The sequence below is a fragment of the Onychomys torridus genome, chromosome 18 (genome assembly GCF_903995425.1).
Source record: "Onychomys torridus chromosome 18, mOncTor1.1, whole genome shotgun sequence".
NCBI lineage: Eukaryota > Metazoa > Chordata > Mammalia > Rodentia > Cricetidae > Onychomys > Onychomys torridus.
This window is the reverse complement of record NC_050460.1, coordinates 17354839-17379495: the sequence shown is the minus strand read 5'-3', so window position 1 is coordinate 17379495 and position 24657 is coordinate 17354839. Positions and strand designations below refer to the sequence as shown.

Below are 24657 nucleotides of genomic sequence, written 5' to 3'. Positions count from 1 at the left end.
CTGTGCAGCTCTAGAATTGGAGAGCTTATTCCAGGACGCTCTCTGCATTTGCCTTGAATAGCAGGGCGCGGAGCAATCTCTCTAGCACCTCCACGGTGTGTGGGTGTGAAGTGTATTAGGGGAAGGCAGGAGTGACTCTGGGTGTTGGTGTTTGGCTCACAGTCACGTGGTATGGCTGCAGCTGCACGGAGCAGGGAGTTAGTAGTGCCTACTGCCCAGAGGCTTTAGGGGAAGAAAGGTCTTGCTGACTCTAAGAGCCAGGGAGGGATCTTTACAAAACAATAATGATAAAAGTAAAAGTAAAAAAAAAACTTTTGGCTGCCGCTATGACTGCAGAGAGCAGCTGTCCGTGGGCGTGGGTGTATGCACTGGGTGGGGGGTGCTGGTAGAGTATTATCTCCCATGGGTGAGACAAATGAGATAAGATTTTTTGCCTTAGTACTGTTTGATATTAAAGGAAGTGTAAAGGGCACACGGTATAACCACCTTGCACTGTCTACCAGGGCTTTCTGTTGAAAGCATCGTTCAGTTGAACTTTATTATTATTATTATTATTATTATTATTATTATTATTATTATTTGGGAGGAAGGCTGCTCTTTTGGAAGTAGTTCTCAAGCCTGGCGTGCTCTCAGTTTCCCCAACGCTAAATCGGTTGTTTAATTGCTAACAATGTTTTTGGAAGCCAAAGTTCCCAGCCAGCGGTACCTTGGCTCCACTCTCAGCCAAGAGCGCGGGCTTTAGGGCGCCCATCTGCCAGAGGTGGTGGTTCCCCTTAACAGGTCTCTAACCTTGTAAGTTACAGCATCCCAGCTGAGAGGCAGGTTCTGGGTTCTGCACCCTCCAGGATCCCTCTCCCACTCACTGGGGACGCCACCGCCGCTGCGGAGACTTAAGCAGTTTTACGACTTTCTCCCACTTAAATGGAAATTTCTTGAAGGAGGGATGTGGGTTCATTTCCCGAGGCTTTTCTGTCAGGAGGAGCCCCAAGGCAGCTCCCTCACCGCAAAGGAGCCACTTTGGAGTTGTACGCCCTCCCCACACCCCATCCCTGGGGATGGGAAGGATGTTCTGTGACTCTCGGGCACGCTGTCTGAGGCTAAGATGGAAAGTCTCAGGCTGCAGGCTGGATTGAGTCGCTGGAAGCTGCTGGGTCCCCGCCTGGCGGTCTCCGGGTGTGTCCATTGAACTGCGGAGGACTGGTCTCCAGCGCGGGAACCCCAGCGCTCCCGCTGGCCCGCTCCGAGGCTAGCCCCCACCTGGAGGGCAGGACAGAGCCGCTCCTGCCCACACCCATTGCGGGAGGATGGCAGGACCAGGCGCGGCATAGCGGCGGGAGAAGCCCAGAGACCCGCTCGTCCAGTTTGTTCACGAGGCAACGGACGGACTTCCCTCTCCGGACAGCTCTAAGCCTCAGAAAAAAACCGACCCAAACTCCGGCCTGGGAGACGGACTTAGGATCAGGCCGGTGTTCTGTGGGGGGAAGGGGGATGCACTGAGCCTACCGGAGCTGGGTGTGCACGCGTGAGAGCGTGCTTTGGGGCATCCCGCACACCCCTCCGATCCGGCCCATGGACACTCGGGGGGAGGAGGGAGTGGCAGCCGCGGGACTAAAGGAGAGCGAGGGACACCTCTCAAAGTGACGGCCCCAACAGGTCCGGATTTGGAATTGGCAGCGGCAGAAATCCGGACACCCCCCCCCCCCGGCCTGCTCCGCACACCCTGCCGCCCCCGTCCGGAGCCCCGGCAAGGCAACTGAGCTCGTCCGCCCCGGGGGGCGCCCCGTCCACTGCCAGCTTCCTCCTGCCGACCTGCCCGCGCACATGAGGCCGCTGTCCCCGCCGCAGTCGCCGGCGCCCCCCTCGCCGTGCGGGTGGTGATGCCATGCCCCGCCACCACGCGGGAGGAGAGGAGGGCGGTGCCGCCGGGCTCTGGGTGAGGAGCGGCGAGGCGGCAGCGGCGGTGGCGGGTGGGGGGCGCCCCGGCAGCGGCATGAAGGATGTGGAGTCCGGCCGCGGCAGGGTGCTGCTGAACTCGGCGGCCGCCAGGGGCGACGGCCTGCTGCTGCTCGGCACCCGCGCAGCGGCGCTCGGAGGAGGCGGCGGCGGCCTGAGAGAGAGCCGCCGGGGCAAGCAGGGGGCCCGGATGAGCCTGCTGGGGAAGCCGCTCTCCTACACCAGCAGCCAGAGCTGTCGGCGCAACGTCAAGTACCGGCGGGTGCAGAACTATCTGTACAACGTGCTGGAGAGACCCCGCGGCTGGGCGTTCGTCTACCACGCGTTCGTGTGAGTACCCGTGTCCCCTCCCCCGTGCGCGCCCCCCACCCCTAAGCCATGCCCGCTGATGGGGAGCCCCCTGCGCCCGGACCCCCGGGACGCTCTTGGAGCCCGCGCCCTGGCTCGAGGCGTGGAAACGCGCGCACGCGTGCGCGCGCGCGCACACACACACACACACACACACACACACACACACACACACACACACACGTGGTGGTTTTTATTTCTTTGCACGTGTTTGCGATAGGCCCTCTGGAGCCCTCCATCTCTCTCGTCCCACCTCTCGCACTTGTTCAGCTTGAACCGTTTTGCCCTAGAGCACCCAAGGAACTGCCAGGCAGTTCCAGGTACCTGGAAGCAGGATTTAGGCGACTCAGATAATCGGGAGTGATTAGGTCTTGACATACGTAAACTTAACTGAGTGGGGCGCCCGGGAGCTGGGAAACCGCTCCGGCAACCTGAGGCTGGACAGTGTATATATAGGAGGGGGCTGGCGGAGTGGGGTGGAGTAGAGGAGAAGGTGAAGGGTGGGTCCACAGTCAGCCCTAGGGTCGAGCAGAGAAAGCTGCTACATGATGGAGAGAGAGACTAGGTTTTAAGGGTGCCTGCCCGGAAACACGCCTGGCCACCATCACAGCTGTCACTAACGGAAAATCTGTAGTCCTTACCACAGAGAGGTGACCTGAGTCTAGGAGTACTAGCAGGCCATCCAAGCTCTGCTCCACTCAATGGCTGCTGCAAGTGGAGAACCTTGGGTTCAGGAACACAGCCCAAGGTGCTATGGCAGAGACTCAAGGGGTCAGTTCTGAGCTGGATCAAGCTGCGGGTTTAGTTGGCATTTATGGTGCTGAGACAAAGTGTGTGTGTGTGTGTGTGTGTGTGTGTGTGTGTGTGTGTGTGTGTGTGTGTAGTAAGCCTTTCCATCTAGCAGAGAATGTTTAATGAGGAAATGATTGGAAGCAAATGTTTATTTTTCCCTTAGGCATTAAAAAACCTTTCAGTGGCTTTAACGTTTACTACTGTTTTTCCCACAACGTCCATTCATTCAATCTCCTGTTAGACTTTGGTTTATCTGGACGATTTACAGTTGTTTTTATGCCTTTACACCTTGTCTAATGTACTGTTTTTTAAAGAACACTCTTCTTTTTGCATCCTCCTGGTCTGTCTGTTCCTTTCTTATGTTAAAGTGAGATATATTAGCCTTGGGAGACCTTCAGAGAAAGTTGCAAGCACATACTGACTGATTCCTTGTTTCTTACCTAGTAAAGTGTGTTTGGAACACACAAAAATTCTTTCAGAAATGAGGCATACCATCCTATACTTATCCCTTCCCTGGAATGAAAAATTGGCACCAACCCAGGAAACTTAAAAAATAATAATAACCAGAGAGAAGGGACTGGTTTTGTAAATAGGTGGACCTGGATCAGGTTGAACTCGGGAAATGGGTGGAGTCTGCACTCTGGGGCCCTGGTGTCTGGAAATGTTTACGGTTACAGATTGATGTGAACGTGTCAGATTAGGTGGACTATTCCAGCCAGCTTTATGTGTTTGCAAGGCACACTCAGGGAATGTTGTTTCATTGCCTCCAAAAGTATAAGTTCTATCCTTTGTTAACAGAAGCATCACATGGGTTCCAATGTAATTAATGATAGGGAAACACCCCTGACACTTGTTAAGCTTCTCTCCTTGGGTTGATATGCAATTAATCTAGTACTTAATGAGCCTAATAAATTATTTTGATCTGTCAGAATATACTGAAAACTTTTAGCAATGATGAGGTATAATTTGCAGTAAATATGCACACTATGGATGATGATATCTTTAGAACATGCTCAAAATATTCATGACTGAGTTTTAAATATGATGCAATGTACTGCATTTTATTTAGGTAAACTCCATGTTATGGATTCAGAGGGGGCTGGACACAGCCTCTCTTGTTGCACATACTGATGTCTCCTAAGCCTTGTTTACAAACTTGAATGAAAATTTCTCAAAATACAACATTTTCTTTTTGACATCTAGCTATTAAGTTGGTTGTTATGGGCTTCTGGCTTTTTTTTGTTTTTCACTTTAACAAATGGTTTTTCAAAGGGTTCTAGTTTAAGTACTTGCCTGCCTTTCTCAGTGAATTCAGTGGTAAATTGAACATAAGTTATGTGCTTGTCAACACAGTACTGCTAATGTAAAATTCTCCATGATACTTTGAAGAGCCTTAAGGCTGTAGAGTTGGAGCAGCTCAGCTACATGGTGATGCAAGATTCACATTAGCACAAAATCAGAATGAACAGCGTCAGCTTCTGGAGAGATGGTCCACCACTACTGCAGAGCTTGGGGATGAGGGGGCCTAATCACTACTTACGATTTTAAATGGGGTTTTGAATAGCAAGAATTTACACATTATATTAACAAAGCAAGGTTGCTTTGAGCTGTAAGTCTAATAAGACCATTACAGGAAACTATAAGAAAATAATTTCTAGAGAGGTGTAACTAACTAATGCCCTGCCAGCCTGGGAATCCTCAAATCATACTTTAATAACAGTTTTTGTAGCATATTAAGCTCTGTGCCAAGAACAAGTACACTGTGATTAATGAGGCACTTCAGGGATGAATTTACTTGGTTAGCCCAGTGTTTCCACTGCCAAGAAATAAGAGAAGTATGTTTAATATTATGCTTCAGGTAAAGAGAATTTTCTGTTAAAATATGTAAAAATAATTATTATAATGATATTTTAATGGTCTAAAATGGGATCTTATGTGTATATATCCCAGACTACTGGTAAGGATGCTGGCAAGAACAGAGGTGACCTGCTTAAGTGACTTCTTCCTCTGAATTTGTGGGCCTTAGGCAATCCAGGCACTTCCTGCTCGTTTGGAGTCCCCGGGCAGCAGTATGTTCTGTCTTCAGCTGTGATACAATTAACTAGATGAGCTCTTAAAATAGGAGATGATTTCTTTGAGTCGTTTGTTCTTTTTAAATTGCCCTTCTTTGGGAAAAATTTAGAAGAATTATGGTAGTTGTAGAGGATTTCGTGATAGGATTCCTAATGTAAATTTGCATTAGTATAGCAAATGTGGTCAGTCCTGAGGCCTCTTATAAGAAACCCTTCGAGATTTATCTATCTAACATCACATTGCCCAAAGTATCTTTGCCTGATTTAGTACTATAGGTGAAAATTCATAGATACTTCAGACTAGAATATTTCACCCAAAGCTAGGGACCCTGGAGTCATTCCCACCTTCAACTAGCTACTATTGACCATCCAAGTGACCATTAAATTTTGTTCATTTATTTTGAAATATATTTCCAGATACATTTCTTTCTGTCCTTTGTTGCTTTCTCCGACCCTCCCTGTTTCTCTCAACCTCTCCTCTGCTGCCTGGCCATCTTACTGCTATTTCCAACCTTGTAGCTGACACAAGTATTGTTAATAAAAGCCAAATATGATTATATCATTCATAGACTTATCTGTTTACACATATCTGAATGTCTGAGGAATGTGCTGATTTCCAAATTAATGACATGAAGACCTCTGACTTCAAGGAGGAACAGCACTGGGGTGGTTGTAAGCATTTCAACAAGTACTGTGACAGAGGAAATAAGTTACAAAGGTTTGTGCAAAAGAGAAGACATGACAGAGAGCAGAAGAGCCAGCAGTCTTCAAAGGGGAAGTCAGACATGGCTGAGTTTGGACAACAAAGTAGCCTGTTTCAGGTGGGCAGAACAGGGGGAAAGAGCCATCTTGACAGAGAAAATAGCTTTAGTAAAAGTGTGGGGTCGTAGATGTGCAGTCACTGTAAGTACTTTAAACTTCTTGCAGGATAAAGCCATCTTCAAGAAAAATATGGGGTTGGGGGCAGGCATGCAGCTAATTGTTAGTAGCCTATGATGATGGACATGGAGTCTTGTCTTTATCCTGTAGGCCAACGTGGTTAATGAATGGTTAAAATCAAGAGAATTACATTTTTGCTTGGAAAATGAATTGGGAGAGGGAATTTACAATGGAGTCAGTATGGTGTGTAATTAGGCTGTAACAGTTGTACAAGGATTCCATTCTTTCTTACCATTTTTATCGAATTCACGCTGAAGATGTCTATTGGCTCTCTATAATCTGGGCTGCAGAAAAGGGGAGAGATGATTTCCCAAGGAACTAAGGGAGTTAACCATGATGATCAAAGGAGATTCTGCCAGAAATGTTTCTTTTTCCTCTAAAAGTTATTCTTTGAGACTTTTGTACAATGTATTTTGAGCATTCACACTCCCTATTTCCCTCTCCAACTCTTCTGAAATCTCCTTCCCCTTTCCCATCCTAACTTCATATCTCCTTCTTCAATAATCCAGTTTATGTTGCCTGTATGCCACTAGTGTAGGGCCCTCCACTGTCACAGGCACAGGCATAACCTAAAGAGGGGTAACACCCCTAAAGAAAACGTTTCCTCTCCTATCAGCCCGTCAGCTGATAATAACTCTGCAGTTAGTGATCAAATCTTGAGAACCCATCTGTGATCCATGCTGGAATGTTAACTGCTTTGGTCTTGTGCAGGTAACCACACCAGCTGTGAGTTTATGTCTTGTCCCGACGGTGCTGTGTCATGTTGCAGTAGGTTCTCCTAACCCCTGGCTCTTAGAATCTCTGTGCACCCTTTTATTTGATGTTTCAGAGCTTTGCTGGGTAAGGGGAGAGGTGTGATGTCCATTTTGGGCCAAGTACTTCAGTAATTTGTTTTAAAAAATGTTAAAGATACAGAATTAATTGCATGTTTCCATCCATCTGAGGGGGTCAATGAGGATGATTCTAACCTGTGATTTGGGAAATAGAAGTTCAGTAATTTTTATGGCAAACTGTGAAGACCCAAGTTTACAGAAATGTAAAGAGTTCAGATTTGTTCAAGTAAGATTTTCAGGCATTCTTAGTCATTCAGATGACAATTATAAGGCAAGAGAACAGGGACCCAGTATTGTCTTACAGGCTTTAGGTCAGCAACCTCTAGTATTTCAAGCACATAAAAGTCACATAAGAAAGTGTTTGAAAGAATCAATTCATTTAAAACATCTTGAGGTTGATCCTATAACTAGATTTTGAAACCTTTATCATTTTATGGTAATTAAAACAATGGTTGAAAAAATGATGAGATGGACCAGGAACACCAGCAAGAAGCAAAAAGGATGGATGAGTAAGAATTGGAAGACAGACACAGAACAGTGTAATAGAACAACAATCCAGAAGCTAGGAAGTTGATGAGACTTCACTTGATTTCTTCTGAATGATGTTCTTGAAGAACAAGGCCTTTGTAGCTGAAGGCTATTTGGATTGACACAAGGATAAGTATGATTTTAGTACATGGATGTGTGGTTAGAAGTTATATAAATTATCTCCAGTCCCTTGGGACAGTTTACAAGACCCTCATATCATCTTTTTGGCTTAATTATAGTCACCCTCCCCAAGATCCCATCCTCCTGATTACTAGCTTCGCTGGCCTACTTTGTCCTGTGTTTCATGACTATTCTTTTGTTCATACTATGCTGTTGAATTTTTCCCGCTTAGTGTACCCTGAATTTTCAACATATATTTCCAGTTTTCATTGTTTCTTCAAACCACAATGCAAAAGCAACTTCTTAAGCACCTTTCCAGGCAGTTGGTATGAATGAGGTAGATTGTCTTGGATTCCACTGCATTCTGGGGATGCAATGAAGTATATAATAATGGTGCTTCATCCACCCTTGTGGTGGTGGTGTCTTCCTGCCCAAGACCTTCAGTATGAGGGAAAAGTTCCTGAACAGAAAGTAAACTTAATTCTGAATCTTAATTATTTAACAAGGTCTCAGGTATCTAACAGAGCCTTCTTAAGTGCTAACTTGAGTGAGGAAATAGTTTTACTTGGAAGTCCTCCATGCAGAAGTCTTAGGTAAGCCAAACTAAAAGAAATACCAGGTCTTTGCAATTTTCTTGGAGATGCTAGAAGTACCTCAGAAGGTGACTGCTTGACCTCTAGCTTTTCTAAGTATGTGATGTGGAACAATCATTTGAGCCTTTGGATTTCTGATTCTTCATCTATGCAAGGGCATAATAGTGTCTGTGACCCAAGTGAGACAGTGGAGTAGAATGATTCTAAAATACTATCACAGAAGGAACAAAGTATTTGGAGTGCAAAGTTATCTGGTACTTTAATCATTTCCCCCTTCTCAATTCTAAACTGGATAATTATCTCCTAATCCATGGTTATAACCTCATGCCTTGCTCCTCAAGTTCTATGTGCCACACCACAGCTAAAGTCACCTTTCCAATATTTAGTACAGCACTCCTCTGATTGCAGAAGAACCCTGTTCATTGCCTCTCTCCACTCCATGTGCACACAATCCCTAACACTACAGTCCCCCTCCTGAGTCACTAACACCCAGAACTCTCTTTTGTATAGCTGTGATCCATGTGTGCATCTTAGTTCATTTACCAATGTTCCAACTCTCCAGACCATACTAGTTCCCATTTGGTAGATGAAATTTTACTCTACTCATTACTTTCTGTGTCTGATGCCATTAGAAATAATTAATTGTCTATTATTTGCATAAGAATTCTGTTCCAAATTAAGTCTGCATCTATAGAAACTGATATTTGCATTTTGTTTAAAATGCATTCATTAAAAAAAAAAAAAAAAACTTATTCCCCTTAGGTGCAGAGGGGATCAATTTATACTGCGTTATATTCATCTAATATAGTAATATAATATATATCATGGCAAATCAGTCTGTCTTTTAAAATACAAATAAATACTTTTGTACTTGAGGTCCAAAATATACTGGAGGTCCATAATCCAATTAAAAATGTTAAAACTGTTGATATTTCAACATTGAGAATAGTATGGCATAAAAGAAGCAAAAAGATGAGAACAGTATTTCAAAATGGAATCAAGCCGTGGTGCAAGAAGCACTATAAATGAAGAAGATAGCCAGAAGCCTTTTGATAACTGCTTGCAAAGCAGTAATGCCAATATTAATTTTTAATTGCAAATGGCTGTTTTGGCAGATGAAAATGCCAGGAGAGCATGTTTTACCCTAACCCAGTGGTGTGAAACTACTGGAAACCCAAACATTGACTAGCCACAGTCATTTATGCTGGGTGATGTATCCACACTTATGTTTCATTTTTCATTTTTTTTTCATGCTTATAGGTGTGCTCTTCAACATTCTACTTGGTTGCAATATGGGACACAGACTGGTCATGTAACTTCATCTTTTTTACATTAATGATGAAATTCTTTGACAAGTCTCAGGACTTCCTAGTGAACCTTTTAACATCTTTTGCATGAGTTTGTCAGAAGACTGAGTTTCCTAAATGTTGGTTAATTCAGCAGTTCTCGAATTTGGAAATCATTTTTACTTTTCTATCATGTGTGTATGTATACTAGTGCATATATATATTACACACATGGCTAAATGTACACACTGAATTCATCATCAGAGAGTTTGTCTTTCCTCTGTTAATGCCAAATGAGTTAAGTCAAATGAGTCAGTTGAATAAAAAGAAGAAAAGCCTTAAATTCATTCAGTTACTTAAGATTATCGGTTGATTTTAAAGTTAATTGATTTTAACTGTACATGAAGAGATACGGCTTTTGCAAACGCAGTCTCATTGGGTATTATCTCCTTTGTTACACCCATGAGGCTATTCTAGACTATTTCTTCTTTACTCTATGGCAGGACGATCTTTTAATATTGTAATGTTGCAGTTCATATGTCATGGTCTGTAGCCATAGATCCAGTTTCTCATGTACCTTAAAGCCACAGAAGATAATGTGTTCAACGCTAGTCATTCCACAAAGCAGGTGATTCACAGAAGTACATGATTAGGTTCAAATTTGACCTCAGCTTTGCTCCTACTGATTTAATAGCCAGGAGTGAGATGCTTTCAATACCAGCTTTCTTAATTTGTGAAATGGGAACAGGGTATATTAAAATATTAGTGTTGTATGTAAGAGCTGTGTATATCTACAGTATTTAAAATATACAAACTTCCATTAGTGTGGTAACTGCTTTTGAAACTGTTAATAAAATTAGGAATAATATGTATTTCCATTCTAAAATTCTAGGATTTCACTTTTACCTATTGGACGGTCTTTGAAAAAGATAGAACTAAGGTAGACAGTAATGACTTCTCTAGTTTTCTTTCTTTTCCTCTTTTCCCTATTTCCGTCCCTCCCTCCCTCTCTCCCTCCCTCCCTCCCTCCCTCCCTCCCTCCCTTCTCTCTCTCTCTCTCTCTCTCTCTCTCTCTCTCTTTCTTTTCTAATGGAGTCTCCTGATGTATTGCAGGTTGGCCTCTACATCTCTATCAAGCCCAGGCTGACACCTGAGTCCTGGGCTTATGAGCATATACCAGTACATGCAGCGATCACTAGCTCTCACTTGGGTGTGACACTTGGCCAAAACTACAAATGGTGGCTTGAAGGAGCTCAAAAGCAGAGATGGTCAGCTTTGAAACTGTTATTGAACTAGTATGCAGACTAGAGAAATGATGTAAGAGAAGAAAAAAAAGTATGGTACTAAATTGGAATGGTGTTTATGAATTATCCAATATAGAAGATAAAGAGAGATAGATTTGTTAGTTCTGGTAATTGGGTTGGGTCATTATATAGACAGTGGGGCCATTAACTGAGACCAGGACTTCAGGTTAAGGGATGTAAGAGGTGATAAAAATGAGTTTAACTTTGGAGATGCTGACTTTTTGGTGGAATTTCCAATTGTGTGTTTACAGTAGCTTGTGGGTGCTGTTTTAAAATACTGGAAATAAAATCACAAGGAAGGCAGTAAAGAGAACGTTAGTAGGTCATGATGGATACCTGGATAATAACTGCAATTATGGGTAGAAGAGGAAATAAGGGAATGGGATAGAGCAATAGCAAAGATGTAAGGGAAACAAACTAAACATGGGGAAGTGGCATTGAACTTCAAAATATATATTGCATACTCTGTCTTAGTCATTAGGAGTTTCTATATTCAAGAAAAATATCTATAATCTGGCACTAGAAATCTGCATTTTTCCTTGTAACTGGAAGGCCTTGAAAATGCATGTTTATCATAGGAGAACCTCTAATGTAGAATGATAAAATGATGTAGGTTCATTTCAGTTCACCAAATGCATAGGTCACAGAAGTAGAACAGTAATAATAATGACTCTTGGGAACCCCATTTAAAATCTTTAGCATATGCTCCCGAATTCAGAAGATACTATTGTTATTCATGTAGATGTTGACAAGTAGGAGAAATAGAACTTATTTACAGGCTACTGTTTGACAGTAATGACTATCAAATGAATATTCAAGTATTTAGAAGAAAACTAGGCTGTTTCTTCAGGTTCAGAGCCAGCAAGGAGTCAGAACAATGGAAGGATTACACTCTTCCCACTGAACTCAGCCACTGTAGGTAACAGTCTCATTTTATCCTCACACTGAGATGACCCTGCAGTTCTTCCAAAGGACGAACAAATAGTACCTACATTAAGAAAGAAATCACCCATTCATTATGTTTGTGTTGAGCATGTTGACTTCTAGACTGATTTAGGCCACCAGTTTGGTGTGACCATGCTCAGGAGTCTCTCATTCCCTTCTCTGTCTCAGAATAATTTTCTCATCACACCACTGAAAATGTAAGTGCTACTTTCACAGCATCTCTACGAAGAAAAATTCCCTTACATGGTTCCCAAGGTATTGTATCCATTGTTGGACCTGATGAGTTACTTCACAAATTCCTGTTTTTGAACTAGTTAGGTCATGTTGCTGAGAGCTGTTTTTCAGAGCTTATGGATACAGAGTTTTATTCTAGGCTTCAGAGCTGGAAGGAGATAATAAAAATAAGTTTATAGATAGTACTAGGTGAAGTAACCTAATGAAGTATAATTAAGAATAGTCAAAAAACTATCACACTATGCTGAAGAAAAGATAATATCTTTTTAACTTAAGTATAGATAACACAATTCAATGTCTTCAGAGAAATTATAGAATTTTTCCCTCCATAAAAGCATAAAGCAAATTCCCGACTCTCCTCCTCCTCCTCCTCCTGGTTTGCTGTTGATTCCAATGCTGTAGTCTTAATGTAGATTTCCAAAGCATGTCATAAGATGTTTAGGAGACCTCTTCACAGTTGTCTATTGTGTCTTGTTATATTTGTTCAAGACCTCATGTTAAACCAGTAAGTTAGTTTCTCTGGAGTAACAACTGATAGTGCAAAAGCCACATAGCATGACCAAGGGTCAACCAGATTACTCCATCTTCAAACATTAGAAAAAGGGAAAATAGGGAGATTTCAGAGGAAGCTCTTTTTCCTTCTCAGGATTCCAACCACATATGACCATTTCCAAGAAGTAATTACTTGTTCATTTTTACACAGAGATGGGGTGTACATGTGGCTTATTTGAGCTTTGGGGAGGATTATCGTTTGACAGTGAAGATGTGTTAAATGAAGAGACAGTGAAAGTGCCGGGTAGAGTGCAGGGAGAGAAAACTGACATTTCAGGAGATAGGATAGGGAAAACACACACACACACACACACACACACACACACACACACACACACACAAATCTACAGCCATGCAGCAGTACCCATAGGAGGGCAAGTCTCAAACAATTGCAAGTCTGTTAAAGTATTACAAAGAAGAAAAATAACATTGTACATGTAGAACTATAAAAAGAGGCAGTGAAGTAGAAAGCCAGGATAAATGAGGGTAGCTAGAAACCAGCAGTCAAGTCAGGCATCTAGGAGTTTCTGCAGGACCACATGTTAGAGGACATCTGGTTACACAGGAAAGACACTCCATGTCCTGGACGAAAGTGGGGGGAAACAACACAACAAGGATGTTGTGTTTGGACTCAGCAATTAGCATCTCCAAGAACACCTGAGAGTAAGGAGTCTCCTGAAGTATAATATGTAGCTAGAAAGCAAACCTCAGGGAAGGGAGCAATGGAGAACTTTCTTTGCCAGTAGGGAAAGCTGGTGGAGCATAAATTCACAATCAGCAAGGGAGAAGCTGATAAGGGCCAAGCATTCTAAAGAGCTTGAGATCAGGCACCAGACACTTTTGGGGGGTGACAGAGGGGACAGATTAGGCCATGAAACTGACAACCAAATGGGTGAAGAGAGGAAGGAGAACAGTACATTAAAAAGCAGCAGGTCAAAGCTAAACCTTGAGTTTCTCCAAGCAGTGCTAGGGCTATCCAAATATATAGTAAACCACATGGATAGTCTGTCTTAAAAAGGAAAATTGGAGTAGCTGAAATGAACAAGACACCAGAAAGAGAGAGAGTTGAAATTATATGATCAATACATGTTTGGAATGAGTAAAAGCATTAAGACTAATTAAATAATAAAAAAGCAGGGGGTGACAATGTTGGAAGATGTGACAAGGCATTCCTAGGTGATGATTGACTCTCTCTCTTCATATGTGTGAGTGTGTGTGTGTGTGTGTGTGTGTATGCCTGTATATACATATACTTACGGTTTAATAATACTGAGTTCATAATCAATACCATTGAAGCTTAAAGTACCTCATATATTTTCTTCATGTGGCACATCACAACCCTCTCGGCTTTAGGAACATTTGTTAGTCCTTTAGCCTTGCTGACCATTAACTGGAAGCATGCAGCAGGAGACCTGAATTATGGGCTGTTCCTCACATATCTACAGGTGATATTTTAAAAAGTACCTTATTGAGTCTGTGGGCTGTAAATGAATATTCAAGTATCAAATCTGTGTGTAGTGAGGATTAGCAATGCATACATATATGGTATGTGCTTCTGTTCTATAATATGTTTAAAAAAATGTGTATATCACAAATACTTTCCTCTTCCCAGTCTACTTACTGTCTTTCTGTCTCCTACCATCTCCCTTACCCATTCTTAGAGGATGCTCTGCACATTTTCTGGGAGGTGCTAGAAAGTTTTATTTGAGCCAAACAGTGATTCCCCACTGGAATTCTTGGACACTTTGTATAGTTTTGCAGATGCAGTGTTGTAGAATGACTTAGCACCATATCCCTGAGAACATGAATTCTCAGAGTAAGTAATTTCTATCATGTTACATTGTCTTGTCTTCTAGAACTCAAGGATCTAGGGATTAAGGGCACTTAACATCTATAATACTCTTGTTTAAGCTCTTCTAACAGGTTGTCAAAATTAACACAATCATTGGGTAACAAGCAACATAATTGATTCTGTAACTGTGAAGGGAAGCATCAACCATGGTCTGGAGGTTCTCTTTGGGCAGACCTCCAGTATCTGGGTTCACTGCCTTTGCTTCATAGTAGCAGATGAGTGCTTAGTTTGTTAGATTGGTCCCCACTGACTTCATGATAGGTCCCACCAAGTGCTGCTTGCCACCATCTTCCCAGGATATTCATAATCAAAAGCATCCATTTCTTGCTCAGTATGATTGGTTTCTTGGAATATTTTTGAAATCTTGACGTTTTGAACATGTTCTTTCAGGAAACGGAGGAAAGTTTTAACTTTTGTGTCATATTTCCTTCCTGCATATATAGCAATGTTATTTTCTTTTATTGAAAGAAAACTAAAGAGAAAGTACTTCTGGCTTCCCTTGAATTTTCTCACACACACCACACCAGTTAATGTAGAGATTTCCACTTCCCTCTGGGTAACTTCTGTGATGTGGTACACCCCTAGTTAAGGGAAAGTGTATGAAGTATATGAAGAAAGCACATAAAACAAGTCCATATTTAATTACGGACTAGATACATTAGTGTTAGTGTCTTCCTTAGATAGTTCAGTATGTTGTGTACTTCAATTTCAGACAGCAGTGCATCCTTCTGGCTCTTCTTAAATATTGAGAATACTGTCTTTTACATATGTTTGTATGCATGTACACATATATAATCAAAATGTGTGAAAACACCCCTTCATTTGAAAACATAAACAAGGTTTGTGTGACTAACTTCAGCAACAAATGGTGAGTTTATTTTAAGAGTAAGTTTCATAAATATATGTACCTCTAAAAATAAAAATAGTAAAAGTTCTAAAATGTTTATTTCCTTCACTAACTATGACAGTTCTGTTCAAGTGGAACAGCTTATAGCTGTTGGTGGTCTCATGCCTGAAGAACCACAGAGGTTTGTGGGAAAGGTATATATATATATATATATATATATATATATATATATATATATATATCTCCAGGAAGAGACCTTTGATGATGAGAAGCTGTGCATAGATGGCCTGTATTCTACCAACCTATGTTTACTGGAACTTGGGATGTCATCTACCTAGGACAGAAATCTCTGAAACTGGTTTAATATTAGTTGCTCCATTATAAGGTGACACTATCGCCTGAAGACAAGTCCATACCCTAGTCAGGATGTCCTCATTATACATCATCATCCGTTCATATCTGTGAGCACTAAGATACAAGTCACTATTGCTGTCGTCATATTGTAAGGAGTTCATCTTATTTACTAGCCCTGCAGAACCCTCAAATTAATTAGGAATATCAAAGCTATAATAATGGTCTTGCTTTTTTCTCCTATAGGAAGAATTATAAGCAGAATAAAACTATCAACAGAAGCTGCCTTGGTAAAAATAAGCATAGAACAACAGAACTGTAGTAAGTACTGCAGATCTGGAGGCCACCACAAACAATTTTTATAGGAACACCAATAATTCACATTTATTTCTGTATTGGTCCATGATGTTCTCATGCTACAGGCACATAATTAAATAATTCCAACAGTGATCTCAAGTCCAAAATGCTGAAAATGATTCCTATGTGACCTAATTTTTCTCTTGTATGTCCTTGTCCTGTAGGCAAGTGACTATGGAGACATGCTTGGTGAGGCAGTTATCCCTAGAGTTGAAGTAGAAAGGATATCACTGTTTAAAGTGAGTGAGAATGTGAGGTGAGTTGTAAGGAACAAGCAAGTAAGTATAAAGTAAGTAGAAAAGAAATTCAAGAAACAGAGGAGAATAGAACTGACCTAGAATAAAAAGAAAAATAGAAAGAGAGAGAGCGGGGGTGGGGTTTGAACCCGAGGCTCAGAGACTCAGTAGTGTCCTAACCAAGCTTTCTGGTTTGCTGCAGCCGTGTATCCCACAAGTGTGCTTACAAGCACCCCTCTCCATCTATAGGAAACAAACAGCTCTTTGTGAAAAGAAAGGAATGCAAATATATGTGTGGCAAATTTATAGTCTTTATTTCTAAGTTTCCAAGGGAGTACCTCTCTGCCAATAAAGCTTAGTATTGATAGTAAGCATTAAAAAAGAAAAACAATATGGATAAAATGACATTCCATGTAGTAGACAAGGGCAGTGCAATAGAAAACTTAAATAGAATATTGTCTACAGCCATGTCACACTTTATGTAATTAATTGCCATTGAAACTATTTCATTTATTCACTCAATAAATCTCAAAGACCTATGAAGAACATAGAACCTGTGAATGTGCATATGACAAAACCTGCACTCAGGGAACATTAATTACATCATAAGGAAGTTGAGACACATACAACTGCCACATAGAGAAAACTGCAATAACTGAATTATATGGATATTGACAACAGACATGATTCAAGCATAATGACAGCCACCATGGACACCGTGTTGTAGAGGATGATCTTATACATTGGAAAAGTTAAGAGTCCTATTTATGAGAAAAGAGGGTTACTTCTCATCACTGTTGGTGGGAGGGGGCAGATGGCACATGAGACCCACTTAGAATACCACATCATTGTTAATAAAACTCACAAAGAAAATAATAGGTAAACAGTGGACAGGGTCATACAGTAAATGGCATGTGGTAATAGAGTTGGATAAACTAGAGCTACTTAATCAATTTTGATACCCCTGAAACTTAATGTTGAATCAAAACTAAATGAGTACAGGAAGACATGCATGCCCAACACATGATTGCAACCTCAGCTCTCAAGAAGCTAAGTTGAGAAGCTTTAGAGTGTAGTGCCATTTTGGACTTTATCTCAACAAATCATGCCTCTAACAACAACAACAACCAAAAAAAAAAAAAAAAAAAAAAGCCCAAAAAACAAACAAACAAAAAAAACGGGTGAAATACAGGATGAATTTTTGCAGTGTGAAAGAGACTATACAGTATTCAAAACCAGTGAAACTGATGTTCATTGATTACCTAGCATGTGTGTATTTGTAAAACATTTTTTTTAATGTTTAAAATGGTTACTTGGTATCTATGAGTATAGCTGTGAGTGATGTGGTGACCTTCACACTTCTTATTCACAAAGAGGCAAGCAGACATGAGCTCCCAGGAAGTTGCTTCATTGAATGAGTAAATATTGCATTGACTGGCAACCAGGTACAGATAATACAGCCCCCTGGCAAATGCTTCCATTTTCTCCTGACTCATAGATATGAGATTTAAGTGCTCAATATCTTTTTAAATACTAAACTCCATTTTCAATTATCTTTCACACATGTGAACACATATGGATTTTTGGTTTAATCAAATAATTAAAATACACTGATGTGAGACAGAAACTAAGATTTTTTTCTTGACCTTTTCCTATCATCTAATCTACATTCTGTCATTCAACCTTCAATTGACAACCTAATAATTTACTTTAACCATTTCTTCTCTGGCCAACTAGCTTAAGTTTATAAAATTGTAACTCATGGATAACTATTTTAAAGCAATCAATATACATAGATATAATATTAGCACAGATTTTTAAACTCTGCCTAGTCAATTGAAGTGCAAGAAAAAAATGCTGCAAGTACATTAAAATGTGCTTTTCAAGCTGACTTTCAGATTAGGCCCATATTTATAGAGCTGTGTAAAAAGCAGGGAGAGGAAACTAAAAATTCCAGAACATTTTCAAACTGGCTTAAGCATCTTAACACTTTATTGTTTTCTTTGCCAGGAGACTAAATGAATGTTGTTACCTCTAGGAAAAAATCCATTTCAAAGAGAAAATACTTAAAATTCTTACCTTTGTAGAAGAAAAGAAAAAAGAGCAACATCTTAGAAGTTGGAGGGAGCAGTTCTCTGTATCCTCTTACTGTCCCTCTGTGTACACTAGAAATTAATTTCAGAAACCCCACAGATATTCAAATATTGTCATATTCTATACAGTTTGTATTTAACCTACACATATCCTTCAATATACTTTAAATAACCATCAAATTACTTATAATATCAATAGAATGCCAATATTGTATAAGTAGTTGTTCTGCTGTATTATTTAAGGACTAATGACTATGAAGAGACTACATTTAGTGCAGACACAATTTCTTTTCACACATTTCAATACTTGAGTCCATTCAATCCATCACCCATGTGGAAACCACAGAAAGAGGATAGGTTATATCTCTTTTCCTTTTAAAAAAATTTATCACACCGATACATGGTGACCATGAGTGATATAAAGATGAAACCTCTAGTTCATGTCTTCAGGTAGTTTCAGTCATAAGGGAGAAATGTTAGCATGCATGCAGTGTGTCATGGCCTTAAAGATGCCCTGACAATGAGATGTGAAGGAACTAGTCCCGCAGGGACATGGAGGAAGACAACAGACAGCCAAGTTGAGTTCGTGTGAGGTGAAGAAGGACTAGAGAAAACCTTACTGAATTCATTTGTGAGTTGTAAATATACTTTCTATATGGAGGTGGGGGAAGTGAGGAGGTTTCTTCTTTCTTTGTCTTAGTCTCATACCTATTCATGTATTTAATGTAGCTGCCTCTTAATGCACTCTCATTATCCCGTTAAGTACTATAAAATCTTCAAGAGAGGAAATACTCCATTTGTCTCTATTCTCTAGTACCTAATACAAGACCAAACAGCTGGTGGGTACAAGACTAATGCTCTTGTAGCTGAACAGAATGAATGGAAGAAAGGAGGGATGAACAGATGAAAAGATAGATGGAGAGTGATGGGTGGCTCTGGATTTAGAAAGCCATATACTTGGGCTATGACTGCTCCAATGGAAAAACCAACATAGGAGGAAAAATGCAACACAGGGTGTGGTAGAATGTAAAAATATTTTTGCTAGAAATTATTTCCACCTATGTCTGGACCTTCCAAAACTTCACATTCGTGTGCACACTAATATACTTGTTAAATTGCTGGACTAAGTTTTGTTTGCTTTAGAAGTCTATTCTTTCATTAAGATGACAGTTTTTAACTAGCAATGAAAGTTTTCCAATTAAAACAATAATGTTGCAATGTGTAACTCAATTATGTGAAAATAAACTGCCTATTCTACTGGAAAAAGTCTAAATTCAGTTAACCCCCTTTAAAGTGGTGTTACATATCAAAGGGTTTACCTTCAAACTACCAATGGAGGAAAAATAAAACCATTCTGGAGACGCAATCAGACTTAGCAGACAGCTGGAATTTGGGGGAAATGTCTGTGGCATTTGAGTTTATTTTTAAGGGAAAGTAAAAATTTTCCATTAAATTTTATAATGCAATAACATTAAAAAAACTTACACTCAATAAGCACATTTATAATGCTGATGTAAAACTCAAATTATATTTTATTCATGAATTACAGATTTCTTTTCTGATGGGATCAGCAACATTGTAGAAGTCCCTTCCATCTCCTCTGCACCTCCTCACTTGGCCTCAGTGTATACACTGTAAACAATAATACACTGTTTATGAATTAAGAAACACATCAAATACTCTCTGGCAAATTAAAAGGAACCCAAACGTTCTATAATGTGTAGGTAACTTCAAAAGCCCTTGAGACAGAAGCAGTGTGGGGGAGGTCTGTGGCCTGCTGTCTTTTTTTAGTTAGATGTTTCTGAAGATGAAGAAGTTTAAATTACCTGATTACTGAGAAGAGTGGGGTATTACTTCCTCTGAATCATTCTTTCCAACTTTGAGTCCCACTGTCATCTTTCTCTCTTTCCCTTGCTTCACCTTCCTCTAGTCTTTCCTCTTCACTTTCTTGCCTCTCACAGAAAGTCCATTATTGCTTGGTGATAATCTCCGGGATTAGGTGAAGCTTAAATTAGACACTGGCCCCCCTTTGTACTATCCCTGCCTTATCCAACTTGAGTTTCCCTGGATTTTTCTGACTTATTGATACACTGTCACAGTCTACTTAGCCTTTCTGGCTGGCTACTGCCAGGGGCTTTGAGGTGGCAACCACTTAATAGCAAATGTGCCCTGTTCCTGAGTGGTTTCAGCCCTGAAGACAGATCCAGTGGTGTTCTGGAGAAGTGAACAGTCAATCCAAAAAACAAACAAACAAACAAACAAACAAACAAAAACAAAAACAAAGAATTCAGTTTAGCCTCATGAGACTGGAGTATAATTCTGAACAAGGGGACCAGTGTGATGACCCAGCTTGTAAAGGTGCTTGTTACCCAGCCTGGTGGCTTATATTCTATCACTCACAATTAAAAATTCTTAAAGAGGGAAACTTCAGGTGTTACTGTCCTCATTAAAGTGGACTGAGGATTCTGTGCAGAGAGAAATGTAGGAAACCAAGGTTCCAAGTGATGCCTCCTGTATTCCACCCCCCCCCCCCCAGTCTCCTGTGTTGTTCACAACACTCAGGTACGTTCTCAATTTCAGCTGTTGTTTTTGATTCACAATCACAGGTATTCCTAGAAATGGGAACTGCAGTAGCAGTTGCTTACTGTGGTTTGTCTATTCCACTACAGTGGCTCCAACTTTCTGTAAAAAGAGAGATGTGCCCCTTAGGTTTTCATTTCTGTGTTCCTGCTGCCTCATTTTCTGACGCTCTCACGTCTTAGCCTATGTGTGGTGTTTTATAACCAACCTTCAGGCTGTCAGGATCAGTGAAGCAAGCCCTCTCCTGCTTGTCTTAGAAACACTGGATGATGCTCTCACTCCGCTGCACTTTATTATTGCTATTTTTTTTTTTTACCTGTAAGGATCCTTTATTTTATTTTATTTTTTGCAAGTAGATGTTTCTTTACTGTCCATAATTTTCCCTACTTGAAATTTTACCTTCATTTCTAAATGTGAAAACACAGGGACAAATAATCAAATGAATGGAAACACATGAAATATGAACCAAAAGCTGTGGAGCCCCCAAATGGATCATACCCTCTGGATAAGTGAGACAATTGAATAGCTTGAAATGTTTGGGAGGCACCCAGGCTGTGGGACCCGAACCTGTCTTTAGTGCATGAGCTGGCTGTTTGGAACCTTGGGCTTACACAGGGACACTTTGCTCAGCCTGCAAGGAGGGGACTGGATCTGCCTGTACTGAATCCACCAGGTTGAATTGAATCTCCAGGGGAGTCTTGGCCCTGGAGGAGATGGGAATGGAGGGGAGGGGCTGGGGGGCAGGAGGGAGGAGTACAGGGGAACCCCTGGCTGATGTGTAAAATTAAAACACAAATATAGTAAATAAAAAAAGGAGAAAAAAAGAAATTTATGTCATAGTGAATTTTCTCTCATTACTACACAGAGAGAAGGGGATAGAGGATGCCATCCAAAAGCAGAAAGAAAATAATACCCCTTTCTAATATTTTTAAATGTCTTTTGGTGACATTTAGCAACTGAATTATTTTGCAATTGTAACAATTAGTTTAGTAAAAACAATTATTTTAAATTATTTCACTGGGGTCAGTCCTTGAATATATGCTTGCCAATATAGCATTGTATTTTGAAAGTGAAAAAATATAAAAATAGCTTCCTGTCGCGACCGCCATCGTTGAGTAGCAGCCATGGCCCTGAGCTACCCCATGGCCGTGGACCTCAACAAGGGCCACAAGGTGAGGAAGAACACCAGCAAGCGGAGTCACAGCCGGCGCCGCGGGCGCCTCACCAAGCACACCAAGTTCGTGCGGGACATGATCCGGGAGGTGTGCGGCTTCGCGCCCTAGGAGCGCTGCGCCATGGGGCTGCTCAAGGTGTCCAAGGAGAAGTGCACGCTCAAGTTCATCAAGAAGAGGGTGGGCACGCACATCCGCGCCAAGAGGAAGCGGGAGGAGCTGAGCAACGAGCTGGCCACCATGTGGAAGGCTGCGGCCAAGAAGGACTGACCCCCGCCCCCAATAAACGTTGCTACCGCGCAAAAAATAAATAAATAAATAAAAATAAAAATAAAAATAACATTCACACATGACAGTATATCCTTCCACTAGACATTCTGATATATCAAAGTAGTTATATTTTAATTCTTCTCTAAAGCATCTATTTCTAGATATTTCTAACAGAAATTGTTCTCAGGAAAACCAAAGTATAAATACCATGTACTTAATTCTGTGGTAAAATCATAAACTTGAACATCAGATAATTTCATATACAATCGTATGTCCTTATAGTCAATAAATATTCAGAAGACTTCTCACTTATAAACTAAAAATAATTGCATCCTCTTCATACTAAGACACTTTGAAATTTAATATAAATAATTCATACAGAATTTATGTGCAATCTCTGGCATGTGACAAGCATTTAGTGAACACTTCTTATTGTGTTCAAGTCCATGCTATAAGCATAGTTTAGGGTAAGGGTCTCATGACATATATTTAAGCATTTAAATATATGTGTGTGCCTGACTGAATGTATATGCACACAGGAGCCCACATAGGCCAGAAGAGGGATTTATGTCTCATGGGACTGGTGGTACAGGCCGTTGTGAACCACCATATCGGAGCTGAGGATTGAACCTCGATCCTCTGTAACAGCAACAAGTGCTCTTAATCCTGTAGCCACTCCTTAGTCTCAAGAACAATTAATGTCAAAATAGGTGTAAACAGAAAGGAAATAACTGGGCATGACTTAATGGTATTTAAGGTCACACATTGTAAGAACGGAAATGAAATGAAGTTGGGGTTCAAGTAATAGGGAGAGCTTAGGGGTTCAGGAAGTCAGTGCTAACTTGTATTTGTGTTACCCTGAATTTGAAGTGATGAATGTTATTGTAGTGGAGTTCTGCCACAGCGGTCTTATGGATTGAAATAAAACTTCTATGTTGTTTACTTTTCAAAAGATTTTCATCATGGGTCACATGTGTTCCAGATACAGTGCCCAAGTAAGAGACATAGGAGGGGTGTAAGTAAATCAGCCAGCCAGCATCCTGCGGGAGATGAAAGCATAAGGAAACAATGCATGAGGCATGAGGAGTTAGGAAAGAAGTCTCCAAGGCAGCAACACAGGAGACTTGAAGAATACCAAGACCATGCTGCACCAGGTAGAACAAAAATGCCAAATAATTGTAGCTGTTGAGGAAAAATGCTTTCATAAGAACTAAATGTGAGGTTACAGATTAGAATCCTGCAGACAGCAGAGGTAACAGCAGATTATTTGTTGATTCTATTTATTTATGTCATTGCAGTGCATCAAAATCATTACATAAGTCTACTTTTCTAGTATGTTATTTTTCATAAAATATACAGAAGTATCAATTCAACAACTAATATAAATATAACTTTCCATAAATACTAATTAGGCATGCTTGAGTATTAAAAAATGTTTAGTTCTGTAGGTTTTTTTCACAATTTCTAGCAAATTAGACATATTTTTGAGAAGCAATGCTGATTCTCTTTTAGTTCTTGTTGTTATATTTAGTAGACAGAATCTGTTTTAATTTTAAGGAAAAGAAAACTTGGTTCTTTCTTTGGTGGCTTTCTGCACACAAAAGGGAGAATATGGGGGAAATGCCTACACATAGGCAGTGATGTGCTTTCAAACCTTACAAGTCAAAATTCAGCCTCCCACAGTGACCTCAGATACCACTAGATAGAGTTCAGATACACAATTAGGCATTGGCTGTTTTTTGTTTTGTTTTGTTTTGTTTTTTGTGAGTTTGTTTTCTGCTTTGTCACATGTTGGGTTCTGCAAACCACATTTACAATCTTCAAATGCAAGGAGACAATTATGGTCTGCTATCCTTAGGAGACAATTCCAAAGGTTTGTGAAGAGAGAGAGAGAGAGAGAGAGAGAGAGAGAGAGAGAGAGAGAGAGAGAGAGAGAGAGGGAGAGAGAGAGAGAGAGAAGAGGGAGGGGTGCATGTGATTGAGAGGGCGAGGAAAGACTAATGGAGAAAGTAGGGTAGGGAGGAACGAAGAGTGAGAATGAGGAATAGAGTGTTGCCATCTTCCCGAGCAGCAGGGAGAGTGAGCTCGATGGATATAAGGTTAGTTATGGTGTTAGTAAGAAATTAATTATCCTCTTCACTAGAGAAAAAGTCAGGAGATTAGGACAAGTAGTAAAGAATGCATACCCTGTGTAGGCCATGCTGAAAAAATTCCAATTGCTTCAGAGGGAAAATAAGAAACTATTCATTGGTTTGGGTAGAGGGACAGTCATTTAGAATACTGAGATGTGCCTGTGCACAGTGTATGATAGAATAAAGACCAATTGGAATTGCAGAAACTGGCTGGGGACCGACTGTTCTAGCCAGTAGTTAACAAAGTATGAATCAAGATGGAACGACA

General features: G+C 40.7%; 1 protein-coding gene and 1 pseudogene across 3 annotated transcripts in view; both read left to right on the top strand.

Annotated features, from left to right (window-relative positions):
• Window positions 1–928: 928 nt before the first annotated feature.
• Kcnq5 (potassium voltage-gated channel subfamily Q member 5) overlaps window positions 929–24657 on the top strand; it is a 557910-nt gene continuing 534181 nt past the window's right edge. For all 3 annotated transcript variants that reach the window (XM_036167994.1, XM_036167993.1, XM_036167995.1), the window contains exon 1: window positions 929–2283. In XM_036167994.1, the coding sequence (XP_036023887.1) occupies window positions 1883–2283 (401 nt within the window). In that variant the 5' untranslated portion in view covers window positions 929–1882. The remainder of the gene's footprint in view (window positions 2284–24657) is intronic.
• LOC118569764 lies at window positions 21940–22257 on the top strand (annotated as a pseudogene).